Below are 27,908 nucleotides of genomic sequence, written 5' to 3'. Positions count from 1 at the left end.
CAACATGACTGTTTTCTGAGTGATATTATGATATGTTTCATATTAACATGTGAAGAGCATGTTAATGTTGTCACGTTACAACTATATTTGTAATGCCTAAAAACCTTTAAAAGTACTAGAAAGTCTTCATATTGATATTCAATGATTTTTTTTCAGATTTACAAGAATGAATAATGCGTTATTAATATTTGCTGTAAAACATTATTAAATCCATTTGATTTTCAAATGCTCTATATCTGTGATTGATTTTGACAGTCTTTTCCCCCAAATCCCCAAAACAAGTGTATTTGTATTTCTGTTATTGGATATCTAGAATAGTTTGTTCTTAACAAATCAAACATGGAGTTAAACTGTATTTCTTGGTTTGTCACTTCAGTGGTTTTTAGAACATCTCACCAGCATTTGAGAATGAACCAGCTGGCTAACACTGGCACATTTACAGAAACGTTGATTCACTTGTGATGTTCTTACAAAATAAATAAAAGAGATAAAACTGACATCTAGCTATCCCAAAACATTAATAATGTGACTGTGTGGGATTACTGTACATTTATTTGACTATGGATGACAAAATAAGTATGCATTCATGCATAGCCCATACATCATAGACCATAAAATGTGTCCTGTTTGATCTAAAAGAAAAAAATATATGACTTAAATAGAAGGGTATTCAACATTAGGTTAATGTTGAATAACCTTAGGTTTGGCATTTCTACAAATTGGGTTTTAGTCAGGTCAGAAGACAAGCAAAAAGGCATTAAAAGAGTAATGCAATATTGCAGGTATTATTATGGATATAAATATTATAATTTCGACACTAAACTATAAAACGAATGCATTGGCTTTCATGTCTTGCTTGCAGCAGCTGGCTAGCTCTTGTATAAATAGGTGTGGGTGATGCTCAGGGATGCACTTTCGACTGCGCTCAAACACCCTCAAACCACGTGACCAGCAGGCGCACAAAAAGGAGCCTTAACACCGCCCGCTTCCACAAACACACACACTCTCTCCACCCGCTGCCTGCCCGACTTTACTGTATTTGGCATTGTCAGCAAACGATAATTCCCCCGGCAAATCAGAAAAACAACAATAATTGTAATTCCTCACTCTAGCTTCCGGTTATTTGTGGAGTTGCTGCAACTGTTGGTGAAGAGAGTGGAGACAACAGACTGGTTCACTCCCAGTTTAATTAATTCTTTTTTTCGTCATGGATCGTGGAAATATGTTTTTTCTTTCGAAATCAAGGTACGTTTTTTTGCGCTAATTTATCGTTTCTGTTTTAATTTCTTTGGAGGTGCTTAATTTGAAATTTGCATTATTGGCAAATATATTCGCAAAGCTTTGTTCCAAACTGTTTTTTGACACAACATTAAATATCATTAAATAGTGTGCAATTGTTAGCCAACACTGTCTGCTCTTTTGTTCTATGTCTTACTCATGCAAACGTAACTGTTGATAATTGATATCATAATTACTGGCATCAAGATGTAAAAGGATCATTGGAGATATATATACTCTTTATCTTGTTTCTCCCTTGATGCCTAATTAATCTAGCGAGTATTAAGAGAAAACAGCTCAATTCTGATTGACCTGCTTTAATTAATAAGAAAGCCTGTCTGTCCTACATACTTAATGCATGATTTCCCCCGAGGATGCACAGATTTGTCATCAACTGTTCAGTTTCCCACTATTGTCTGGGATGCATCTGTTCTGGAGTCAGCTGGCTGATAGACATATTCTCCCAATATCTCCCAGCAACTAGTATATTTTCCAGTATAATAATCACTGATATCACTTCATGTATTTGAATATTTTAATATTCATCTATAAATTAAATGTTATAACATGTATTAAGTCATTTTTACATTAAAGTATTGTATTCCTTATAGAAATAAATCTCATGTTTTCTTCATAGATGTCCTTTTGCATGGATCTAATGCTGTTACACCACACTCCTCTCCACTGAGCATCTCTTCAAACCAACCATGAAGCTGGCTTTGCACCGGATAGCAGGCACCACGATGAGTGCATTAACAACAGGTGTCCAGTATCTCGGCTCCAACGACGCCAGCTATGACGACACCTCCATTGACTCGACTCTAATCAAGAACCGATTCCACTTTGAGAAGCCTCACTCTGTCTCGATTACTAACTCCTTCACCGGACTCGCCCCTGTAAATAAGGAGGTCATTTACAGCGGCCTCCCTCCCATTTTCCCCACCAATGTATCAGACTTTCTCTTAAACAATAGCACCTCTGTAGGAAGTGGAGGGGCGACACAGTGTGGGGAGGACTTTGTGGACAACATGGAGTGTTTTATGATTCTGACTCCCAGTCAGCAGCTTGCAGTCGCCATCTTGGCGCTCACCCTGGGAACATTTACGGTGCTGGAGAACCTCATGGTGCTGTGTGTGATCCTCCACTCCCAGACGCTTCGAGCTCGGCCGTCCTACCACTTCATAGGCAGCCTGGCTGTGGCTGATCTGATAGGCAGCATCATTTTTGTCTACAGCTTCCTGGATTTCCATGTCCTCCACAGGAAGGACAGCCCCAATATTTTCCTCTTCAAGCTGGCCGGGGTCATTGCCTCCTTCACCGCCTCTGTAGGCAGTCTGTTTCTCACTGCGATCGACCGCTTCATCTCCATCCACAGGCCAATGTCGTACAAACGCATAGTCACAAAGACGAAAGCAGTCATTGCCTTCAGTGTGATGTGGGCCATCTCTATCGTCTTCTCTCTGCTGCCGCTGCTGGGATGGAACTGCAAGCGTCTCAACTCTGTCTGCTCCGACATTTTTCCTCTAATCGACCAGAAGTACCTGATGTTCTGGATCGGAATGACAAGTATATTGGTCCTTTTCATCATCTACGCCTACATGTTCATCCTCTGGAAATCCCACCACCATGCTGTGCGTATGCTGAGCCGCAGCTCCCAAAGAAGTGTGATTGTCTACACTGCCGAGGGGACTAAAGTGCAGACGATGAGGCCCGAGCAGGCCCGGATGGACCTCCGCCTGGCTAAAACCCTGGTTCTGATCCTGGTGGCCCTTATCATCTGCTGGGGCCCACTTCTAGCCATCATGGTTTATGACCTCTTTGGGAAGGTGAATGACTTCATCAAGACTGTGTTTGCTTTTTGCAGCATGCTCACCCTGCTCAACTCCACCGTGAACCCTGTGATCTACGCCATGAGGAGCAAGGACCTGCGCAGGGCCTTCCTCAACATCTGCCATGTGTGCCAGGGAGCGACTCAGCCTCTAGACAACAGCGCTGAGAGTGACTGGAACAGCAGGAGTGCGAGAGGCACAGCAGGCGGGGCGGGGAAAGATAGAGGCGGCTGTGGAAAGCCTCGAGTAAAAGTAGCCCAAGTTACCGTTTCTGGAATGACTGAGACTTCTACTGCAGAGCCGGTCTAAAAGAGAAGCTGCCTTGCTCTGAAACAACTGTGAAGTTATTGTAGAATAGCCCCAATCCATAGTGCACTGCTCTGTAACTGTGAAATATGCCAAAAAAATACTTATCTACAGAATTGGATATCAAGTTACTGTTGCTTTCAAGCTGAAATCTGTAATATATTATTATATCTGTATGGTGGAGTGCAATGATAATCTGAAAACTGTGCATTATCTCTTTACTCTGTGATTGAAAAATGGTTTGTTACGTTACACAAGTCTGATGATGATGATGCCAATCGGATAAAATAAATGTCAGTAAACAATATAGTGGTATTCACAAGAACCAGTTTTTTTCTGCATCAACAGTTATACTCGCAACACTCTCTGTCACCTTTGCTGTAGTTTGAATATGCATTACGTTACAGATTTCAGCTTTAAGGTAGACAAATATGGCATCCATTTTGTTCTTTCTTTTTTCACATTACATCATAGTGGCATTAATGCGAGATGAAACTGTGTCTACCTTAATGCAACATGTCAGTTTTGATTGACAGTACACTGCTTGTAAGTACAATTAGCATCCCATTAGTGATTTGAAATCAGCTATTGATGAAGACCATAATATTGTGACATTGTATTGTATTGTTATTTTGTTTTATTTATTGCATTTTTTTAACTATTACTTTGCAAAGCAAAATGGTGAGTCATACTTTAAAATAAGAACAGTTTTTTGATCAAATCAAAACTAGTCTGTCGTGATTTGAGAATGTAACATACTTGCTTATAACACATGTGCTTGTGAAACACTTACAGCATTTTGTGAGGAGCTACACTTTGGTATTTCTGTGAAGCATCCATTGTGCCATTGTGTCTCATAACAGTGTGTATAAGCAGAGACATGAGTTCAATAAATATATAAAATTCGTCTATTTTTATCATAATTGTGTCAACATATCAGGTGCCTTTTTTTTTTCCCAATAAAACAATAAATTCTCATCAAAACGTCACATCCTAACCTGCATCTATATTACGAGGATGTGTGTTTGTAGCTGTAGGCCAGTCCTTTTTAGCTTGATTGATTTGGTTTGATTCAATTAGATTCAACTTTATTGATTAGATTAGAGTACTGAGACAGTGATATGTGGTTTAGCGTCAACCAGAAGTGCAAAAAGCAGTAAAGTGTGGTAATATATAAAATATTGAGCAGGCTAAGGACTATATATGAACACGCTAAGATAGATACAGTATGAACATGTGCAGCAGTTACAGTAGGCAAAATATATAGTGCAGGAATAAGTACAGGTGCGGACAATTACTTCTGATCCCGTAAGAAATGACTATTGTTTACCTCGTCACAGGCCATGGTCATAATATGGAAGGAATTAAATTTGTTTTATGTAACACTGCCCTCCTGTGGAGATAAAAGAGACACCATCCATCCATTGTCTGTATTATTTCCCATGTACTGATCATACTGATGAATGGTGTTTCAGCAAAACGAGGCTAAAATATACAAAATTAAATAAAACACATGTATTTTGCATGATGTAGGAAGACTGCGTCAAGTGGGCTGTAATGAGGAAGACGTTCACGTTTCATTTCGCGGTATGCACTGTTTCACTACATTACCCAGAATGCCTTGTGGCGCATTTCGCACGTGACGTTACGAGCAAGAAGCCGACAGCCCCATATCAAAAACAAGCAGCTAAGTTGCGTCGGCTAGCTCCGCCGTGTAACAGCAGACAGTTGGCCCGTAGCCGGCGGATCGTCACCTCAACTTTTGAGAAGCAACTTTTAGAACAACACGAGTTGTTGACCGCAGTTTTGACGGACTAACTTCCACCCTAAAAAGGTAAGAAACTGTTTTATTAAAAATGTACACCGGGGCGCTCTGCTCCACCAGCGGCGGCCAAAGCTAACGTTAGCTTTGTTTTCTTTTTGATTATTTGCTAGCAAGCGCAGCTAGCGTTAGCTTGCTAGCAAATATTTAAAAAGCCTCAGCTGCGCGGTGTGGTTAGCTTGTACTGCTCGGAGAAGGAATCTGGTGTTGGCAGAACTAGTCACACTGTAACGAGCCGGGCGTGTTCAATAATAGGTATGGGGAGCAGTTATCTGAACTAACAGATGTGATCGCTTCATTAATGTTCTGTTTCGTTGTTTGACACCCTCCCATCTCTCCTTTTAAAACCCTAAAGTCATGGCGTGTGGAGCCACCCTGAAGAGGAGCATGGATTTCGATCCTCTGATGAGTCCTACATCCCCTAAAAGACGAAGATGTATCCCCGTGTCCCAGTCGTCCTCTTCCCCTAGGAAGTATCTTAGCATGGAGCCCTCACCATTTGGGGAGTCGTCGTCGAGGCTTAGTGCAGGTAATGTTACTGATGTTGGCCTTCTTGGTGACCAGCCAGTAAACAGATAATGTTAAAGTTTAGTTGTCGTCTCCTAACATGTCAGCTGTTTTTGTCCTCGCTGATCTGTCTTTTGTACCTTCTTTTGTCCCACTAGAACAAATCCTCAACAGCATCAAGCAGGAGTACAAACGCATTCAGAAGAGGAAGCATCTAGATGCCGGCTACCAACAGTCAGAGTGCTGCTATTCTCCAGGGTCCCCATCCCAGTCGTCTACTATGAATGTGTCCAGCATGCCAGGTTGGTTGAGTAACGCACTGCCTACAGAGGAGGCCCCTCCAGAATCACACATGTACTCGGGCAACTAGAAATACATACATGCCATGATTCTTAGGTTTTTGTTTGATTTGCACAGGTACGTCCTCTGGAGGCGTTTCTCCTACTAGAAAAGAACAGCCATTATTTACCCTCAGACAAGTTGGAATGATCTGTGAACGCCTGCTGAAAGAAAAGGAAGAGAAGGTGCGGGAGGAGTATGAGGAGACCATGACTTCCAAATTGGCAGGTTGGTGCACATTGAGCAAGTTGTTGCGACGCAGTTCCACTATAAATGCAAAACCTAAATGTCTCCAATTTCAAACAATTACACTTAAAGCCGGAACAAGCAAATGTTTGCCGTTGCTGGGAATAGTTGGTAAGCAAAATTGGTGGTCAATTTTCTTTTAATCGATTATGCACCTTTTCTTCTTTGCATCACATTGTTTATTTTATTAAAGGATCAGGATATTTAACTAATCATTTAATCTATAAAAAATGTAATTGTCGATGTTACAAGAACCCGTAGTCATGACTTGAAGTGCTTTACTGGTCTGACCAGCTGTTGGAAAAAAAACTAAAGTTATGACATTGTTGTATGAAGTAAACAAATCCTCAAAATTGTGACATAACATGCAAGTGTTTTTTGTTTTTCCACTTCACAAAGCCAGAATTTGAATTGATTCCTGACTTCAATGTTGGACCCGTACTATAGTTATTACAAGTCAATAGGGAAATTATGACTTAAAAGACTAATTCCAATAATGTACGCAAGTGTTCACGCTTCGCTGCATCATATTAATTACCATTGCCATGTATATTTCAGAACAATATGACACCTTTGTGAAGTTCACACATGATCAGTTGATGCGACGATTCGGGGAGCAACCTGCAAGCTGTGAGTTATTTAATTTCATCATTTTCACATTCCTGTCTCGCAGGCAATACTTTGTGAGAGTCTTGGATCTTGGTTTGAGCGCCGCCTTTTGAAGTTTAAAGTAACAAGTCTGTTTTTTGGATTTCGTTTCATCTCCCTCTTCACCAGATGTTTCCTGAGTGTGGCCCAGAAATCTTTTGCAAGACGTCCTTCTCTTGCTGCAAGCTATCATGTGATATCTCAAGAAAGAAAAAAAAGCTCATCATTGTAAGAGATTCAGTTTAGCTAGTTTAAATGAAACATTTCTTACTGTGCCATATTTCTGTCTTTGGGCAAAGGTTTATATGAAGCTGTTGTCAGTTGTTACCACTCTGTTGTTAGCAACTAGGTGCTTCCTTCTGTAAATTAATGGACCCTATCTCTACCAGTGGCCTATGTTCCTCCTGCTGTACGTGTATCTACAGTTATCTCACTTTTGTAATGATTCCCAGCATTCCAGGCTTTGTCACTTGTTTTCTGTTTGTTACATGTAAATATGATAAAGCAGTGCAAGAGTTTTAATTAAGGTTTGCTGGTCAATCTGAGAGGAAGGGGAAGAAACAGCAGAACAGAGTGAATGTGTTTGCAGTTTGTCCTCAGTTCATTGCTTTTTAAAATTGAGCATAAAGTGATTAGACTTTTGTTTGTTCTCCCTACCAGTGTTTTATTTATTTTGACTTTTGTTTTGCTGGTATCACTTTGAAACCAATGTACGTATTGGAAAAAATAAAAATAAATCTTAAGAGTTGAATTGTTTTGATGCATGTTAAGACATTTCTATGGTACTGATGTTTTGGTTAACTGATCTTGTCTTTTGTAAGAATATTGGTTCAAGTTCAGTCAATTTCACCAACAATTTGTCTGTCAAGTAACTTATACTATGCATCTGTATTTGAGCTGTGCCTTCAGTATAGGAAAGTTTGCGCATCCTTTTCAAGACTCACTGCTGGTATTACTATAAACATCTTGTGGAAACTGAAATGATCTGTACTATATCATAGATGTTTTGCTTAATACACAGCTATGAGTAAAAATAAACATGGCACCATGATTATCAGTCACTACTCGCATATATTTTTATTTAAGGGATAAATCCAAGTTAAATTTAAGAGCTTAAATTAAGGGAGTCTGATCTTCTTGGTCAGCAGCCTCCCCAGGTGAGTCGAGCCACGTGGTCAGTCTTCTGTTTTGTGGACTTTATGAAGCCCAGAAATTCTAGTTCAGACACGGCTCGGATGAAACGGGCGCTGGAGAACATGCTAAGGAACACAAGTGCTCAGTTCTCATTGTATAACATCCCTAGTGCACACAATTACAATGGTTTTTTTTGTCAAATTCTGCACAGTAATAAAATGGTGGCGAATAACATGTTGAAGGATACTGTTTGACATCATCCACTTTCCCAAAGTTGTCAGAGCCTGGTTCTATACCCTCAGCAGCAGAAACCACAGTGGAATAGGCCTGAAAAAAATAAACAGGTTTCTTTCATGTCAGTGTCTGGTCATTCTGGACTGATAATTTTCAGATCAATAACGTGAAACATTGATCCTTGAGATCCAAACACCTCAAGAGAAAAACAAAACTTTCAACCATCACAGTTTGTTCATCTCTTGTTTGTCATTAAATATGTTGGTTGGTGTAGTTTAAATCACCTTATTAGACACAAATGTCGTCATCATTCTGTATGCAAACTAACCTCCAGCCAGTCGTAGAGGTTTATCAGCCTGCCGCACTCCAGATGGAGTTTAAACACGATGCAGATATCAGGAGCAGCATTAGAGACCATCCCATCCTCGGTCTTTAGGCGGTCATTCTGGAAGAGGTTCCAATGAGTACTTCTATTGCTCGTGTTAAGATAGCTGCACACTTGATAAGATGAAGAGGCACGGGTACCTGGAGATAATAGTAGGGACTATTGAGCGCAGCCTGAATGGAGGTGCGAGGTGTTGCGTTAAGGTGGCGTCTCACAGTGGCAGAGGAAGAGTAGTAGCAAATTTCATTCAGCGTCTGAGACTCCGGGGGAGACAAGTGACTCCTGGGTTGGAGGGAGAGATGATGGATGGCTATCATAGTTATGTAATTAATAATTGTATAAACATTGTTACACTTTCAGCAGAGAAAGAAGGTAATAGGTCTCACTTCACTAAACTGTCGATAAACGCAAGAGCCTCAATTCGCAGAGCCTCGAACGGACTCAGTTTCTTGGATCTCCGAGATTCGTTCATCTCCAGCAGCGTCTAGAATACGTGAGAATTACCAGTCAGTCAATTTATGAATCAAAAACATCAACAAGTTGGTAAATCTGTTCACAGAAAGGCTGTGAAGATAACATTATTCATGAAACCAAACAAACCTTCTGCAGCTGGAACAGATCCGTTTTCTTTTGAAGATTTTTCGCCGGAGAGGTGATGCTGTCTTCCACACTGGGGGCAGGTTCAGCAGCTACTGCTATTAACACAGGAAAATAATTTCAAAAGCGTGTTGCTAATTCATTAACTAAAGTAATAATTATTTGAGATGCAAAATGAGGGAGTGGAAGAATCTCTCGACAGAGAACAACGTCATATGGGTGCTGCGCTTAATATTTACAACTTACTGTCCAACTGCTTAAATTTGGCGAGCATGTCTTCCAGCTGGACAAGAGCCGTCTTTATCTTCTTCGACTTGGCAGCCTGCAGAATCTCCCCACACCTCTGTAGCAGAGCAATCAGCTGATCTTTAGCCAGCATCCTGCAGGGAAAAGCATAGGGAAGTTTAGAAATGAGTGGCCTGGTGGTACCGCAAGGGGCTAACTTCAGAATGGGTTGTTTATGGACCAACATCTGGTTTGTTCACAATAAAAGCCAGTGTGAAAAAGTACAGTTCTGTAATACTATATATTAATGGCTATTTGGGCCACCAGGAGGAGCAACACCAATCTAAATATCCTTGAATACCTTGCCATCCAGTAGTAAAATGTGAAAATTAAGTTGGCTAAGGAACTGTACTGTATATTACTCTGAATGAGACGTGGTTACGATAACACGACTGGAGGACTTTAGGAGTGCTGAATCTCCAAACAGTGGGCACAGATCAAAAGGACCTGCAGCGAAGAAGGATTATCTTCATTTGTTGGTCCTACAGATTAAATATCCAGACTTACTTCAGAAGCTTCATGGCGGACTGGTAGTCCTCATTCTCCCATATGTTCTTTTCCAGACAAATTAAATGCAGCTCTCTGATCTGGAACACACAGATAATCATGTGACACATCAAGCTAGTTTGGAAAAACAACAACAACCTGACACAATTACATCAACGAAAAAAACTGTTTCAAACTTTTGTCCTGTACACTCTAAAGCAGTCATTTCTTGCCTGTTTTCCGAGGGGATACCGAGGTAATGACGAGGTCAGAGTATGGAGGCATCTCAGGATGGGATAGTAGTTCTTGTGATATTTGCGAAGGTCCTTTATCAGGACCTGACACACTTCCTTAAAAAAACAAAAACAGAAAAAAGCCTTAAGTATTAGATTCTGCAGAGGTATGTGCACTCCTTAAGGGCTAATCAGTCAGGTGCAGAGATAAACCAAAGAATGTACCTTTAAATGAGTGTCATCCGTTAACAGATCAACTTGTTCCTGAGGTTCCTGCTTCTCTACATACCTGGGGAAACACAGGTTGGACTTGATTTAAAGGTTTAGTTTTACATTTGAAAAGATAAACCAAACAAGCTACCAACCCACAAGAAAAACTTAGTTACATGTGCTTTCACTGCTTGCCTCCAAACTAAGTCGTATAATCACACAGTTCAATGTTTTGTCTGACAAGTCCACTTGGCGTAAATGCACATGTGAAAACCAATCGTGCGTATGTGTGCACCTCTTGAACGACTGCAGCTGCCTGATCCTCTCCAAGTCTTGGTCACCAAGCTGCGTCACATTCAGCAGAGCAGTTTTCTTTTTACAGCACAGTACACTGAGAGGCTGAGAGTGAAAGTGCTCCAGCAGGGCCAGCTGCACCACGACAGAGCAGAACGTTTGTTTAGCACATGTGCAGATCTGAATTAGATCTACAGACAGAGGATGCAACGATGAGACACATATTGGAGGACGTGGTTAAAAAGCGTCTCTGTACCTGAATGCCCTTGATGAAGTTTCTCACTGAGAAATCGTGGTAGAGGAAGATGCTGATCAGCACCTGCATCACTTTACCGTTGAGCTTAAAAGGGAACTGAGGCGTCAGGATCAACTGGAAATATAGACAAGACAAATTAAATTAACTTCTGGGGATTTCACTTAAAAAAGGCAACACGATGGCCGAGTAAAGACATTGATTGAACAATCTTTTTTGTGCAGTGGATTGTAATTACTATTCTGTCAATATATCGGAGAAGCCAAATCCAGATGACATACTGTTAAGCACAGTTACCAGCATAATATATGTTGGAGCTATTTCATTAATATTTTGCTCATCAACCTAAACCACAAATTGTGACTACACATAGCACTCCTTACCTGAGTGAAATGGTCATCAGTGGCCTTTTGAACAAAGTTTTGTTTTTGAGATGTGTAAAATATATATATATATATATATATATATATATATATATATAGAGTTTTGTTTCTTCTTTGACAAATAGTCAATCCAATTTGACACATTCTTTAAAGCCTCTGACCAACCAACATGAGGTGTTTTCAGTTATTCTGGCAGATTAGGCCTCTGCTCAGGTTAAAGGTGGGACAAAGCTTTCAATCCATGATCCACGAAGATTTGTAACACAATAAAAAAGGTTTACCAAACTCAACAGGAGACTCAGGAAAATGTCACTCAATTAGTCTATACACAGTCCTGAGCAGAAGTCTAACCCGTTTAACACTATAAAAATCCTCTTGATCAAATCTTTATCAAAAAGAACAGCAGAAAGGATGTAGATTATGTGCTTCACAAAGCAAAACAGTAATATACCTGCACAAAAAAAAACACATTTTAAAAATAGAGGAAAAACAATAGTTTTACTTGTTTTATTGTCAGGATTAGAAGTTGTTCAATACCCAGTATTTCACAATGCAGTTCCTGCATTAGTACCTCAACTACAACAGATTTTAACACCTTAACAGTACAAAATTGGATGGAAGACACGATTTTGCTTTCTACCATGTTTCCTGAATGTATATATTCAGTACCGTCTGTGAGAGTGAAAAACTACCTTGTCTATGACGGTGGCCAGGTGCTGTGTACAAGAGAGGGACTGGAAGAGCTCTATGCACAGCAGGGAGGACACGGAGTGGGGCAGCATGTGTTGGATGGTGCTGGGTGATGTGGCGATACCGAAGATGAACATCAGGGGAAGACGTTCAATGTACCGGCTGTGGAATGGAGAGCATGTTGATGAAAATAATGTTTTTACATTTTAAGTTACAAAGCGGAATCCAAACTGGATCCATTAAAGACACATTGTTCTTAACAAGGTGAGGGATGAACAGTTTCTCAGTGGGTCACTTTAGTTCCAGTGTATGAGAAGGTGGAAATTAAAGTAGTTTGCCAAATATTTTATTGTGATTCTGTAAAAAAAAAAAAAAAAAAGAAAAAAAAAAAAAAAAAAAAAAAAAAGGAACAATTGCAACAACAGTGAAATTGATGAGCTCAAAGTTTTGATTTACCTGCAGATGAGTATGAAGTCTTGAAGAACTCTTGGGTTGAACGCCTCCAAATCTTTGAAAATAATCACCAGGGGCTGCGGATCATCTCTGACAGGAGAACTACGCTTTTTTCCTGGAGTGCCAGTGTTGAATTTCTGAAATAAAAATGTGCCGTCAGTTGATCAAACACTTTTTATGCCCCCAATTGCAAATCCTAACTCATGCACACTAGTTATGCTGTCCGGCCCCACCTTTGTTTTTGCATTGTACCAAGCACAGAGTGTACTGAGGGAGCAGTGCACCCTTTTGTTGAGCTGAGCACTAGTCTGCTCAGCCTCTTCCTCTTCCTCATCATCCACAGTCACAGCAGTGTCCATTAACCTCTCCAGGACCCTCTTCATCAAGTGCTTCAATGCTGAAATGATAAACAACATAAACCGTAATGATTGTACATGACAAAATAACTATTAAGCCACTACCATTCCTATTTAAAAGATGCATTTCTTCAAAATAACTTAAACGGAAAAAAAGTCAAAGCGATCCTTACCCCCACACTCTTTGGCCTGTACAGAGGCCACATGGGGAGTGACAGACTGCTGGAGCAGGTCAGACAGACTCTGGAAGGTCATGTCGTGGTCCGGGACATTCACTCCTACAGACAATATCAACGGACGATGGCAGACAAAATGTATAATTCAATGTAAGATTAGTATTAATCCCTCAAAAAGGCAAATATCACATGCAATTGCAACATACCGAGCACAAGAGCCGCTGTGGGAATCTCACTGGCCCTCATCTGTGAAGCCCAGTCACTGTGTTGGCGAGTGGAAGAGCACTTCCTCGTGAAGTCCAGCAAGCTGTCCAAGACGTTCCTGTTGAGTTCATCCTGTAACGTCTTACATACAGGACAACATATAAATATGGATTTGTTGAAAGTCTACTTTTCTCTACCAAATTCAAACTCCTAAATTGTTTAGGAGACACTGTTTAGGGCCAACATTTTCAGGCTTTCCACACGTAAAATCACATGGAAAGCCTAGAGGGTTTTGTTCAAAAGAATATACTGTTGAGTTTTGTTGAGACATTTGTTATGCCATGTCATAGCAGGGTGAACACAGGTGTAACCGATAAAATTAATTATGCTCCCATTCTAATCGAGTGTGTCGTTCCAGTGAGCCAGCATCACAACACCAGGTCCCTGGCCCCCCAAAATGCAATGGGGCCTTAATTAATGTTAACATTTACACCTGTGTTTAACCTGCAATGACATGTCAAACTGGCTGCAGTGAAAAGGGCCTACTGGGGTTGTATCTCACATCTGGTTGTTTTGGAGACACTGCTTTGGTTGTGTATAATGTCGAGACACCACCAACAGTCAGTGTAATGCTTATAATGTATGAAAAAGTACCAAATAATGACAGCACCATATTTGAGACGAAAGATAATTTCTGAATGAATCCACCTCTATTTACATTTAGTTGTACGTTGGATGACCAAAATGTTGAATATGTGTTCTTACCTCTGTGTCAGTTTTAATTTTGTCCCACAGATCATGAAACAGTTTGAATCGTAGCTCACTGTTCTCAGCACCTTCACAGCCATGGATGAAGTGATCCTCTGTGGAGAAAAGTTAAAAACAAACGTGAGTGCGACGTCAGGACCTCGCAAGTCAGGATGCTTGCACTTGAAACATGAACATAACGCACCCAAACTGAGCGTGGTCTTCTTCTTCTTCTTCGCACTTGGCTTGAACACAAAGCAGCCCTGAAATATCGACGGCCATAAGTTAAAAACAGAGACACTAAAGTGTGATATTGGCCATGTTGTGTCACGACTGCCACGCGAGTTTCGTGAGCTTTCTGAAGCTCCAAGTTATCTGCAACATGACGTCAAAATAGTACGTTACCTTCGACACAGATGAAGTAGACATATTTATTTGTGGGATGGCGCTGCCGTCCGGATAAAAGAGAAATACGTGTAATGGAAATCTGCGTGTGCTACATTTAAACAAACTCGCGAGTACCTCCCGCCAATGTGACGTTTACGGAAAGCGTTGCGTTCAATTCACAAACGGTCACGTGCGTGTGTTCGCAGCTAAACTCGGTCAAGTTTTAAGTTATCCGGCATGATTAACGCTGTCATGAATACATTTAAATGACCAATGCCACTCTAAAGGTTTCCGCTTCATTTTGGTTTACTTACATTATTCCTCACCTTAGTTTTAATTGCGGTGGATGTTTTTTAAACATTGCTGCTCTTGAACACCCCCGACTCTTTACAGGATCCCTGGTTTCCCAGTTGAGGCCTCTGCCTGCAGGTCGGCAAGTCCAAATGTGTCCTGTTGCAGTGTTTAATATTCATATTTAGAATTTAAAGATGACAAGCATGTAAAAGGTATTCTCCTTTACACTACTAATGACGTAAGGATATACACAATAGTAGTACTATAAGGAATAATATTCATTTTAAACATTTATATCAGGATGCAGTTTATTTTGCATGTTTTTAATTATCTCATAAAAACAGGGACCTTGCCAGGGCTTTATTCTGTCCTTATTAATATTAACTATCTTTAGTTAACAGCATGCGTATTATATACTGTTGGGTGTCTATTACTCTATACTTGTCTTTCTGTAATAAATCATGTTTTTACTTTGATTTGCAGTGTTTTGAATAGTTCTGAATGCTCTGGTAAAAGAATGTCAATGTATACATTTCTGGTGGTTCTATGCAGATGACAAAATAAAAAAAACGAAATAGTAGAAAAAAGGCATTTATTTGTATGCAAATTAAGTCCATTAAATGTGTAATTTGTGTTAGGAAACTCAGCAGACAACAAGATTATTTTAAATGATCTTGCTCTAACGTTTTGTCTAAAACTCAACAATGATCAAGCTTATTATGACATGAAGAACTGTGCATTAAATCCAGAAAGAATATGTGTGTATATATGAACTGCAACACAAAAAGGTCTGCAGGCAATATTTTACAAAAAGAAACAGTAACATTTTATTGAACACTTTGTGGAAGACATGTAAATATTACAGATAGGTCTACTAGTGTTGAAAAAGGATGAAATAAATACAAACATAACTTGAAATCCCATAGGGATATATAAAAACATAGTTTTTCTTTAAAAGTCTCCATTTAGCAAAAGAAAAAAAACATCTTCAGTACTAAGCATAAATACAAACATGTTTCTAAAATCTATGCCCTATAGATTACCTGGTTATTATAACTAACATACATACTTAAAATCATCCAAGACATTTTTTCGTTAAGTACAAAATAGGCCATTTAATCATTAACTGCGACCATTACTGTTACCAGTTGGAAATCTGATGCATTAACAAACCATTCTGCAGCATAACTTCTCAAATCCTGAGTGAGATCGAGTTGAAAACAAAACATCGCTATGATCCGCTATAAAGCCACTTTTTTATTATGACTATGGGCTTCATGTCTTGAAGCTGTTTTAGCAAAAGATCAGCACCGTCTGAAAATGTTTTATCGACAACAATCTTGACATTGCTCACTGATTTGAGATTAAGTGGATTTCTGAAGTCTACAAGATTTTCACAGCCCGTTATTTTACTTTTCATTGCAGATTTCTGTTTGTGAGTTTGTTGTCTTTTGGATGGCAGTTCAGCACTAGATTTGTCAATTAATTTGCGTTTGGAAGAGTGGGTTGACTCTGAGGTCTCCAAGAACTTAAGGAAAGAGTCCTCAAGTCCTAAAGGCTTGAAAGACCCCGGCATAACCCCGTCGTCACGTTGTTCTTGGGCTGTAGGCGTACCAGGATTTGAGTTCTCTCTTGAACTGTTAACAGTCGAACGAGTCCTAAGGGTCTGCATCCTCTCCGGACAAGCAGGTGTAGGATGAGCAGGCTTTTTGGGACGGCCTCTTTTGGTTCCTCCTTCTGTCCCAGTGGAAGCATGCGATTCTGCACTGTCATCGTTGGACAGCTTGCTGTCATCTTGGCCTATTCGATCCTCGAGCTCATCTGATTTCTGCTCACTGGCCTTTTCGGCGTCATCTGGCTCCGTCTCCTCAGAAGATGAGCTTGATGCGCCCTCAGATTTGCTTGGATCTTTGAATCTGGAGCGCGAGTACTTTTTGCAGAAAATGAACTGGCTCCTGTGGTCTTCAATGTATCTCTCTGTGAGACCATGGGTTGTGTAATGTTTAAATATACTTCTTTCAGCCCGCTCCACTGCATCGCAGCCTATTATCATGCATGGGTACTGCAGTGCAGACTTCTTGGTGCACATGGCTGAGGCCTCATCATGTGACTTTAATGTAGGCTTTCCAAAACAAGTCCAGTGTTCAATGGACTTCCCATCCTTCTTTTTAGTGTTTTTCTTCTTCATTTTGAATTTGTTTTCAACATTCTCTTTCCCATTACCCCCCGGGAAGAGCCCCATTGATTTAGTCCGTCTTCCGTCACTTGTTTTGGGATCATAAACATATTCATGCTTTTTTATTAGGTGACGTAGGAGGTTGGATTTTGTAGTGTAAACACGGTCGCATGTCTCAAACTGACACTTGAAAGTTTGATCAACTGAGCCGCTTTCAGAGATGGCGATTTCCTTGTGGTAATTCTTAATGTGCTCAATGTACTTTTCCACAGAGTTGAAGGGGAGAGCGCACTCTGGCTGGTCACAGTTGAAAGTCCCGATGGTCATGCTGGCCATCATGGCGGTAGCTTTGTCACGACTGAACTTGTGGAGTAAGAGGTAGTGCTGCACTAACCTTGTGATTCCCATGAACACCCTTGAGCAGTTTTTTACCTGACACCTGACTTCATCTTCGTTGTCTATGCTCTGATGGCTCTCCTCTCCATTCTCAACACTTGTCATTTCAGTGTCGGGTTCAGCTTTGCTCGTGGGCAGCGATGCCTGATGCATGGCCTTGTAATGTAGAATCAAATTTTGCTGGATGGTGAATGCAGCAGTGCATCCTTCATGAACACAGCGATATGGTCTATATGGACTGTAGGCGTCTGTTTCACACATTTTGAGGCTCAACCTTTTCAGAGCTTTCTCTTTCCTCTGGGCTTCATCCTTCGTCGGTGTGTTTTTGGAGCTGCTGGGTTTCTCTGGGGAGGATGAAGCAGATGCAGTCGAAGGGCTGGACATTGACTCCACTTTGCTAAAGGATGCGTCCGATCGTCCGTGCTGCTTCTTTGTTTTGCCAACCGGACTGAGTTTCTCTTGTCCACTGGATTTCTGCTTCACATCTGGACTCTTGTTTACAACAGCCACGTTAGCTTGCTCTGGGGCTCTTTCGTGAGCTGATGGTTCCACTTCACAGAACGACCTCTCAGTCATATAGTTTTGAGGTGGTGGTAGTTGTGCAACAGTTGATACTTCAGGCATGAAGCCCTCTTTAACGGCATCTCCAGGTGAAGTCATTTGAGAAACTTGTGGATCGTTCTCATTGTCTGTTTGAGGCGCAATTGCAAAGTCAAGCGGTTCTTGTTTGATAGCTGGTAATACAACTGCAGACTGTGGTGTGTGACTGGCATTGGCATCAGTGGTCACACGGCTAATAAACACGTCGTCTTTGTTCAGTCTAAATGCACGCCTGTTTCGAGCACTGATCTTTAGCTTCTGTATGTCTGCCTTTGACAATCGGTGAACTTTTTCATAGTGAATTCTCAAACCTGTCGTTCTCGTAAAGGTTTTGGGGCAAATCTGACAAGGATATGGAGAGAGTTTGGATGGGGTTTTTTTCAGATCTTCTATCATTTCATGAGTATAATCGTGCATTTTAGTTAAGTGTTTGAATAACGCCTCCTTTGTCATGAATGAGTACTCACACTCTTCCTGGTCACATTTAAAAGGTTTGGGGATCTTTTCATGGGGCTTGTCGTCGCTTTTACTCGGTGTCTTACTTTTTTCAATGCCATGGGCTGCATCACAATGACTGACATTTTGCTCCAACAACAGAGCACTCCGCATCTTCACTTGTGCAGCCTCAATCAAATCCAGCCTTTGAAAGGCATGTGAAATCTCCATCAAGTGATCCTCTTGATGATGTACAGGGAGGGCCGGATTAGCCAACTCTCCAGCCTTCTGTTGCTGGTTTTCAGGGGAAACACATATGGAGTTTGAACAGTCCATTATATTTGTGTTTTGGGGCTCCTGTTTCAACACCATGGGTGACATCAAAGTGGTCAGGCTACAAGATTCCTGTGAGAAATCCCCATTTGACATGTTGAATATTGCTGAGTTAGCATCAGGCACAGCGGGGTCATTGAGAAAATCAAGAAAAGATGATGGCAGATCCGCGGTTAGGTCAATTTCCTCTACAGGTCTGCACTGGGATCGTTTAGACAAGTGACCTCCGAGAGACTTGGTGCTCGTGAACTCTCTGAAGCATCTCCTGCAGATGACTTTGCCGTCCTTAATGATGGCTGGCCATTTGGTTCTCTTGCTTAATCTGCCGCGTTTTCCTTTCTGAATGTCAGGATCACCGACCTTCTCATCTGCCGGGGTAGCCTCACAGTCAGCACTGGGACAGTCCTCTTCGTAAGGGAAATCTGTGTGAATGACACTGTTTGGACTGAGCATGCCATCTACAGAGTTGTCCATCTGTTCATAACAAGGAGTGGCCACGTTCTCTGTTTTGATGATTTCATGTGTAGCTTTTAATGCTACTTGGGCCTCTGGGCTCAGACATTTCATGGGAATATCAACTGACGAGTCTTGAGTAAGACAAGAGTTTTCACTCTGGGCATATGAAGTCTGGTAACTTCCTTCAGGGAGGCTATCAAATGTTGAGATACTGTTTCCATTATCTAACTGGCTCGTCATACTTGCACTGCTTCTCCCCACGTCCTCGCTGTCTCCACTGCCCTCTGGATGCATTAATCCATACTGATTCCCTCCATTATGTATTTGCGCTCCATTGTCAAGCATCAGAGAACTGGACACATACTGAGACATCAAACTTGAAACTGAAGGAGCTTGTGACACAGAGGGCCCATGTATAGCTGCCATTGAATTATCTCTATCAGACGGGAGAGATGCTGTGGTTGGACAAGAGTCTGCCTGCCATTGAGGATAGCTCCGAGGGGGGTACTCACTCATGTTGAAGGCATCTGGATAGCAGTTATTCATCTGAGGTGAAGACCATGACTGTGACGTGTCTGACTGCATCATTTCCGAGGAATTGTTTGGGTTTCCCCATGATGGGTACAGTGTGGGGTTCACCATTGGAGTGATAGGCACAGGCTCCATTGATCCAGGATAACACTGGGCAGGTGAGGTTGAAGATCCCATTGAGTAATCCATTTGCTGCATCCCAGGTTTGTTGCATAGTATTCCTGGCTGATTTGACGGCCTGTTACCCTGGTTCTGAGACTGACTAGGCGAAGTGGGCCCACTCTGTGCCTTTTTTGCTGTAATTTTGGCTACTTTGTTATACTTCTTTGCCAATTTCCAATCTTCAAATATTTCAGGGTGTTGCTTCTTCACATGCCTGGACAGACTTTTGTTTGTACTGTATGCCCGTGTACAGTCATTGTATGGGCAGCAATGCAGGTTCTCGTCATTGCCAGCAGCTACAGCAGGCGAGCTGGAAGGATATCCTTGCAGTGAAGAAGGAATTTCTGTCTTGATTTGACTTGGAGAAATTATTTGTGGAATCGCTTTTGTGAGTTCATTGCCTTGTACATTATTAAGCCCCTCTCCCTGTTGACTTGCCACAGGGTTTGTTGCACTTGGTACAAGATTTACTGGAGGGGTCTCACCATGCTCAGCCACCGCATGAGGAGCCTCCGGTGTGGGTTTCACATCAGAAGGTGCTGGAGTGGGGTTGGTTAGCGGAGTGTAGCATTTCTCTGGTTCTGTCATTTCAGCATTTCCCACAGAATTCAGCATGCTTTCAATCGAGTGTTTCACTCTCACAGGAACAAGTTCTTTAGCAAGATCAGGTAATCTGCCTGGTGATGAGTTTGAACTTGATGCCTCCATCATGTATTCGCTTGTATTCATCCTTTCGATGCAGACAACTGCAGAACAGCTGTTTTCATTGCTCTGGGTGCCCTCGGGTGGTGGTTCTACTTTTGCAGTATCAGGATGGTTTTGATTTGTGCTGGGAAAACTGTGAACTGCATTGTTTGTACTGTGATTCTCTTGGTGAGACAGAAATTGAGCCTGTGAGTAGAATATTTTGCCACAGTTTTCTGTTTGGCAGGTGTAAGTAAGGTAATGCTGAGCCTCGTGATCATACAACAGGTAGGCCTCGCTGAAAACTTGGCCACAGTTAGGGAACATGCACTGGGCCTTAAATTCAGGATGCGTTTTTCTATGCATTAGAAGCTCAGAATTGGAGTTAAAGTTGGCCTTGCAATCCAACTGTATGCAGATGTATGGCTTGCTGCCACAGTGCATCTGCAAATGGTCATTAAGATGTCTGACATTTACAAATTGCCGTCTGCAATACTGGCACACCACTTTCTGTTTTTGTATCTCTAAAAACCTCATGGCCTCTTCGTCGTCCTTGTGAGATCTGACGTGAGCCATGAGGTTGCGGAAAAACTTGAAAGCCTTGGAACAGTTTTTGACAGGACAGAAACAGTCTTGACTTATATGTGTGTCAGATGTAGTTTGTTCAATCTTAACAGGAGACACCATTTGGTCACCAATATGAGATTCAATTTTAACAGGACTAATGCTCACCTTAGCAGCAACCTTTGACATGTTTGATGGACTTTTGGGGGACTGGGGTGGTTTGGTTACCTTCCGAGCAGCTTTCATTGCAGCTAGTCTCTCTTTGCAAGATTGCTTTACATGTGATGCTACATGTGGCTCTAAAATCTCCCTAGTTTCAAAACTGTCAGCGCAAATTGGACAAAGATACACTCCATCTTTGAAGTGCTTCTGCGCATGGCGAACAATTCTGTGACCCAAGAACTCCTTGTCACACAAGACACAATACTGCATGTAGGCTCGCCAATTTCTGAACCGAGCAGACACAAAACCCTGCTCCCGAAGTTTTTTAGCTTCTCTGTTTTTCTCTCTTTCATCCGTGATTTCGTTGAGTTCATTTGTAGTGGTTAGCAGAAAATCCTCCAAGTCTCTGTATTCAGGAAGTTTGCCAAGTGCACTTTCCACCTCCTGGTCATCTGTGTCATTGAGCGTGTCAATAGATGACACAATAGCGGCCTCCTCTCCCATCAATGCCAAGCAGTTGCGTTTCAGCGTTTTCCAGTCCCAGAACTCTGGATCAAAAGGCCACTGTGTCTTGAAGGCCAGCAATAACTCGCAACGTAATGAATTGGGCACTGGTAGACTCTTGTCCTCCTCAGGCTTTTGGTCGGGTTCGTTGTACAGTGACTCCACAGCATAATACGAGTCAACGGTAGGCTGGAGGAGGAACTCTGTCAACTGGCATGCACGCTTAACCTCTAGATCAGTTGGCAAGAGGCAGGAAATAGTCTTGCACATGGTGGACTTGCTATCTTTATGGTCGCTGGATGTCATTTTCAGAGCTTGAATGCACATTTCTACGCACACTGGAAGCCCCACCTCTCCAACCTACGGAAATAAAAAGAAACATAAAAGCCAAGGGTTTTATTTTCAGGCCCATTCAACAGATCTAGTATCATATAATTCATTGTTGGCGTGAATGGTTACGTGTGATGGTTTTGCTATCAGCTACAAATGTGTAGACTATTTCTCTTACCTCGTTTTGGATTACTTTGATTAGGAACAGAATATGACAGACGCTTCTGCAGAGATCAGCCATCGCTTTGCCGTGTCCAAGAAATGCATCAGATGACGACTCTAGACGCATAAGTAGCTTACTCCAGAAAAGTGTGAGTTCCCTGCGAAACATCACAAACACAACTGTTAGAAACAACTAACGATGATTTTCAATACTGATACGTCTTTCAATTATTTTTCAGATTGCTCTATTTAAAATAAAAAATACATCAATTTAGATTACAGATGACCACAAATCCAAAAGTGTACTGCATAGTTTTACCTTCAACTGTTGCTGTATTAAAGAGATTAAAGAGTGTGAGACATTCATTCACAGTTGACCTATCTTTCCTCAAGAGACATGAACCGTCAAAGCCTGCCTCAGCAATATGCTCAACAGTGAGGGTATCTTTGTGCATATGGTTGTGAGATATTGCTTCAGGTTGGATCACAGTAAGTGCTCCAAGACTACTACTTTGAAACAAACAGGAAGTCTCACCAGGCACAATAAACATCTCCTTGAAGTAGCTGTCGCTTGAGAAAGGCAGAACATAAGCAAAGAGCTCCTTTCTCTTCGCCCTCTGACTCCAAGTTGCAGATCATTTCAAGAGCATCTTTACAGTCTATTGATGCAATCTGTTCGGAATAAAGAGAAGAAAAGAAAAAAGATGTGAACGTAATGACTTTGTGTGTACGAGTAACTGTGTTACACTGTGTCGTTTCTTACCTCTTCCATCAGCTGCTCCTGACTTTTTGTCATGCAGATGCAAAGCAAGTAGGTTTGCTTGAAGTTTCCTTTTCCTTCATATCCCGGATACTCTGAGCACATTTTTGCGAGCACAGCAGCTTTATCAACACTCTCCATTTTGATTAGATGCTTTATCCTCATGTTCAGAAGCGTGGCACCTTCCAACTCAAGATACTCATGAACTATGAAACAAAAAGTTGAAAAAGACAAGAGACAAAAGGTAAGAAACTGCTCACAAGTATAATACACAGCGCAGAACATCCTAAAACCTAATCAGAACTGACCTTGCTCAGTTTGAGGGATTTGATTGGACAGGATGCTGCTCAGTGTGTTGTTAGACCAGACGCCATCCTGTTGCGCCATAACTGAGAGCACGCAAAGCTGTGTGCTCCCACTTTCTTGTAAGAGGCTGTGTGCCAACTGCAACAGAAGATGAATAAAGATGTACAACTGAATTACTAAAGCTTCAGTGAGTCGTAATTACCGTTAGACATGTTACTGTGGTGAATGTGTCACCATTCAACAGTTTACATTTCTTGAAAAGCAGCAGTGAACAGAACATTTCATGAAATGTCGTTTGTGTAAAGAGATTCTCACAGATCCAAACATTACGCTCATATGTTTTTACTACTTTTCAATTATGAGCTAAACCAAATGCATTCTAATAACTAAACAACTTTCATTGCTTATCACTGCAAAGATAAGCCTCAGAAAAAGTCCCTGGGAATACTGACCTTCATGGAGGACTGAAACTCCTCCCATAAGGCACCAGGGATATGCTGGGGCATCAAGAGCAGCAGCTCCGCACAGCTCCTGTGGATCCAACACAGTCATTTGGTAAAGCCACATTTAGGTCAAGGCTGTGCACACACACTCCAAAAATTAAGGGGAGATGTACAAGAATAACTATTCATAAAGTGTTAGGTTGTGAAGTCAGTGTGGCATTTTGGAAATATCATAAAGAGGACAAACAGGTGTAAATTAACAGCAGTGAAACACTTTAGTTGCATGGATCAATATAGGTGTAGGTGTTATGAAATAGTCCCTGTGGTTTTTCATATGGTTGTAATGAAAAACAGCTCAGAGTGATCGGATCAGTAATCGTGATCAATAATTTTACCAAGAAAAGTAATCTTGACATTATTAATTGTTGCCTCTGTGTTTGTGTGTGCATCTCCATGTGCAAAGTATAGTCTGTAGCTCATCCCAAATATGCCAAAGCTCCCAAAAAGCTAGCCTACATTTCTATTTCAATTACAGCCTCAAGGACTTTGCTTCGAGAGCACATTGTGTAAAAAGCGCTCTAGTTCCTGTATACTGTTTGAATAGTATTTCAAAACTTTTCATATCTAAATTTACTTTGGGATTTGGGTGTGTTATATTTTATTGCATCTTTCGTGGAAGATCACAGTCTTTCTTGCATTCACCATTGAGGAGCCAGCCAAAGACAAAACTACACCAGTGGAACTGCAGAGCAAATGTTAGGCCTAATGTCAAGTGCACATGCACAACCAGTAACCCATTCTTTGCCACATCAACTTTAAGATACTACAGGAAAGACTTAATGCAGATGATTTAACATATATACAATGTAAGCATTATGTGTCATTAATGTGTAACACATATCAGGTTCATAAGGAAAATGTTATTAGGAAGAATAACATTATAATACAGGATTATGGGAAATCTCATTTCCAGTGACACCCATGGCAGAGTTCATACTCACAGTGCTAACTTTTCAAGTAGGAGTGGCACGTTTTCACATTCGGAGGAGAGACAGGAAGCAGCCTTAGCAAAGCTGAGGATGGCCACAGTGTAGACCTCCAGTAAAGGCAGTGGATCCTCATCAGTTTTCCAACGGCCAGCATTTTCCACAAGGACCTGGAAAACCGAAAAATACTATAATTACAATAACGCCACTGATAGAGTGATTGTTTTTTATAAGGCATCCTAGTATATTATAGCAGGGTAAAATAATATTTGGATAACAAAAAAAGAAAAGTCATGTTTGTAAAATCCAACAATGTGTATTTTATATCGCTAATATATTGTTTGACTGCTAAAACAATTAGTCCTTCATCAAGCATCAAGCAAAATATGCAGAACATCCTCTGACTAGTTTTTCAAATGTGAGGCTTGTGTACAAATGTACTTCCCTCGATTTCATAAACATTTTTTTTTTGTGGCAACTGTTGAGGGGAAAAACCTTTCACACTGGAACAAAATTATAGAAACTATTCACTATTGTCTTACATTTAGTAAATAATCAATTATTCATTAAACTGGCAGATTAATCAATAATGAAAAATATTATTTAAGATTCAAGATATTTGTATTGTCATATTGCCTCCTTCCACACAGAACTACAATAAACTTAAGGTAAAAATTAGCATTAAAATTAAGAATTAAGACGACAAAAAAACATTGCGAGAAATGCTAATAATATAAGAAAAATATATAAAATAAGTCTTTCAAGCCTGTATTACTTTTTTTTTCTTTCTGTTTTTGTCCTTGTTTGTGTTTATAGTTTCTAAACTCAGCAGTTGTGTAATTACATGTAGACAAATAATGCTTCGCGATACTCCTTTATCAATAAGAGCCAACTTTGGCCTTGGTAGCAAGGGCAAGATGTATACTTCCTAATCATGACAGTATAAAAATCAAACATGTTTAGTGAGAAAAGAATGATCTAATTCTTCTGTTCTAGGACTAAATACACAGATGTGATTGCAGTTATAATTCGATGTAAAAAGCCACAACTAACTTATAGATAAGAAGAAAAACCATCACAAACTATCAAGGACGGGAACAAAATGATGTTATTATATACGGATCACATAATACAGCCAAGATGTAGACACCTAAAACAACAAAGCACCAAAGTTCTGCGTGGCTTTGCAAACTTTTGTATCCTCCCCTTTTCTTCCTTATGACCCAGCTCAAGTAACGCCTCACCTTCATCAATGAAAACTCCCTCCATTTCTTCCACACACACACACATTCACAGACACCCATTAATGCCTCCATCCTTCCTCCCTACAGTCAGACTCTTGCGAGATAAATCTCCATTAAGACTTGAACTGATCCAAACTACCACTTGCAGCCTGAGGCTCGTCCCCTTTTGCTCAAATACCCTTTAAGTTGAATGAATTCCTCACCGCCGGTCAATGCGATATAGAAACCAAAAACTAATTTGGTGCAATGATAGCCATCCTCGCTTGTATCAGTAGGATAGCAGCTAAATGGAGACCTCGCATGATATTTTCGTGGCCAGGGCAAATTAATGAGGAGGATGTGTAATGGAGTCAGTGACCACTGCCACACTTTCCCTTTTAAATCACTGTGTTAGTCAGCTGCAGGCGGATCGGCTGCTATAACATTGACATCAACCCCGCATCTTTCGCTGGTGCCGGCTATATGGCTGTAATAAACATCCCGCTGGTGTGGTTAGCTGGATTAATTAGTGCAAAAGGCCTGGGCTAGCACCTTGGAAAAAAAGCATTGATCTTTCCGTACAATAAAACAGCTTTCCCAAAGTACCCCCCTTTCATACACCTAGCGGAATACTAAACCAGCGAGGAGATGCAGCGTTATAAAGTTTTAATAATATTTTCAACGGGGAACACAGACATATAATTCAGTGCATATCAATGCAATCGCCTCGGAAAATCTCGCTAACGTAGCTACCCATTTTTTGCACAGCATGACCACTGCACAGGACAGGGGGACCCTGCATACCAGCTAGCAACATTCATCTGCCATTAGCTATCTGGCCTGGAAAATACGAGTAATACGTGCACGGCGCGCACACATTAGTGTGACTCGGCGCCGCGTGGATAGTGAGACTTTGCAAATAAGTTCATGCCACGGACAAACATCCTTGCAATAATGGCGGAAAATCACGGAGGAGTTTTTTTCCCCATCTCGAAATGCCAGGAAGCTAGCCAGGCAGCTAGCGCCTTAGCTACATTGTTGTAGCAAACGTAGACGCGCATCCTCGGCCAGGAAGCCAGAGGGGCTGCAGGCTGCCCGGGATGAGCAGCAGGAGAACGGGCTAACCTGGCAAAACTCCTGGCAGAAATGCAGAGAGGCTTCCAGCGGAGACTGCGAGCTCTCTTTCAAAGCTGTGGTCAGACCCTGGAACCGCTCTCGGAGCTCCTCGAGAGCTTTCCGTGTGTCATATTCCTTCTCTGTCTCCCCCTCCGCCATCTTCACAACAATCACGACCGCGTACGCACAGATGTTACGCTGCCAGACTTGCACACGCACGCGCACGCAGAGGGGGAAGGGAGAGCACACAGTGTGCTCCACATACACACATACCCCTGATGTCAACAAAGCATCCATGGCCTTACCGTGATCACACTCTGCACACAGACTGGACGTGAAATGTTTACTTAACAGCTCGTCTAAGAACGATTGGACTGCTGGATTCCCCTGACTCCGTGCTATTACCATCCATGCAAAGACACTGCAGGTCAGATATGACCTCCAGGCACAGCATCCTTCGACAAACAAGCTCAAACATGAAGCAAGCTTTATTATATTTTCACAAACGTTTTATTCAACCTTCAATATCGCCAAAGGCACGATATTCTTGTCTTCGAGTGCACGCACAAGGGTCAGCTTCCACAACATCCCCGGTGTGCAGTGTGACTTTGTCAGGGATACTTTATCAGGGCACGTGTCTTTTAATAAGCGTCAGTGAGTGGAAAAACTCCTTGTTAGTCACCCGGCCTAAAAGGCAACATGTAATTTAGCATGTTTGAATAATGTTTAAATTATAGGGACTATAAAATAAACTTTTAAAGAGTGATGCCGAAATACCCTTGGTTATTGTATAGTACCTACAA

The 27,908-nt window shown here is 41.3% G+C and overlaps 4 protein-coding genes across 4 annotated transcripts; 2 read left to right on the top strand and 2 right to left on the bottom strand.

Moving 5' to 3' along the window:
• Positions 1–1,985: 1,985 nt before the first annotated feature.
• LOC306741126 (cannabinoid receptor type 1B-like) lies at positions 1,986–3,416 on the top strand (the record flags this gene model as incomplete). Its single annotated transcript, XM_079223379.1, has 1 exon — positions 1,986–3,416. One exon carries the CDS (start codon positions 1,986–1,988, stop codon positions 3,414–3,416), a length of 1,431 nt encoding a protein of 476 aa, XP_079079505.1.
• A 1,704-nt stretch (positions 3,417–5,120) lies between these two features.
• On the top strand, positions 5,121–7,244 carry LOC306744335 (akirin-2-like). The gene is made up of 6 exons (XM_079226953.1): positions 5,121–5,247; positions 5,591–5,764; positions 5,901–6,044; positions 6,160–6,309; positions 6,886–6,957; positions 7,105–7,244. The coding sequence occupies exons 2-6, from the start codon at positions 5,593–5,595 to the stop codon at positions 7,113–7,115; spliced, it is 549 nt and encodes a 182-aa protein (XP_079083079.1). The 5' UTR covers positions 5,121–5,247; positions 5,591–5,592; the 3' UTR covers positions 7,116–7,244.
• Positions 7,245–8,087: 843 nt separating this feature from the next.
• On the bottom strand, positions 8,088–14,524 carry orc3 (origin recognition complex, subunit 3; the record flags this gene model as incomplete). The annotated part of the gene is made up of 20 exons (XM_079226942.1): positions 8,088–8,222; positions 8,357–8,436; positions 8,672–8,788; positions 8,869–9,010; positions 9,115–9,212; positions 9,329–9,423; positions 9,572–9,705; positions 10,118–10,197; positions 10,330–10,446; positions 10,555–10,618; positions 10,835–10,968; positions 11,090–11,203; positions 12,162–12,321; positions 12,616–12,749; positions 12,846–13,009; positions 13,142–13,246; positions 13,351–13,489; positions 14,114–14,211; positions 14,301–14,358; positions 14,501–14,524. The coding sequence occupies 20 exons, from the start codon at positions 14,522–14,524 to the stop codon at positions 8,117–8,119; spliced, it is 2,163 nt and encodes a 720-aa protein (XP_079083068.1). The 3' UTR covers positions 8,088–8,116.
• A 1,215-nt stretch (positions 14,525–15,739) lies between these two features.
• Positions 15,740–27,264, bottom strand: znf292a (zinc finger protein 292a; the record flags this gene model as incomplete). The annotated part of the gene is made up of 8 exons (XM_079218884.1): positions 15,740–22,139; positions 22,288–22,429; positions 22,807–22,943; positions 23,035–23,237; positions 23,340–23,475; positions 23,790–23,868; positions 24,782–24,936; positions 27,115–27,264. 8 exons carry the CDS (start codon positions 27,262–27,264, stop codon positions 16,008–16,010), a joined length of 7,134 nt encoding a protein of 2,377 aa, XP_079075010.1. The 3' UTR covers positions 15,740–16,007.
• Between the last annotated feature and the right edge of the window lie 644 nt (positions 27,265–27,908).

Source organism: Taurulus bubalis (assembly GCF_910589615.1).
Source record: "Taurulus bubalis genome assembly, chromosome: 1".
Classification (NCBI taxonomy): Eukaryota; Metazoa; Chordata; class Actinopteri; order Perciformes; family Cottidae; genus Taurulus; species Taurulus bubalis.
Note: the sequence above shows the minus strand (reverse complement) of the source record. Positions and strands in the feature narration are given on the sequence as shown.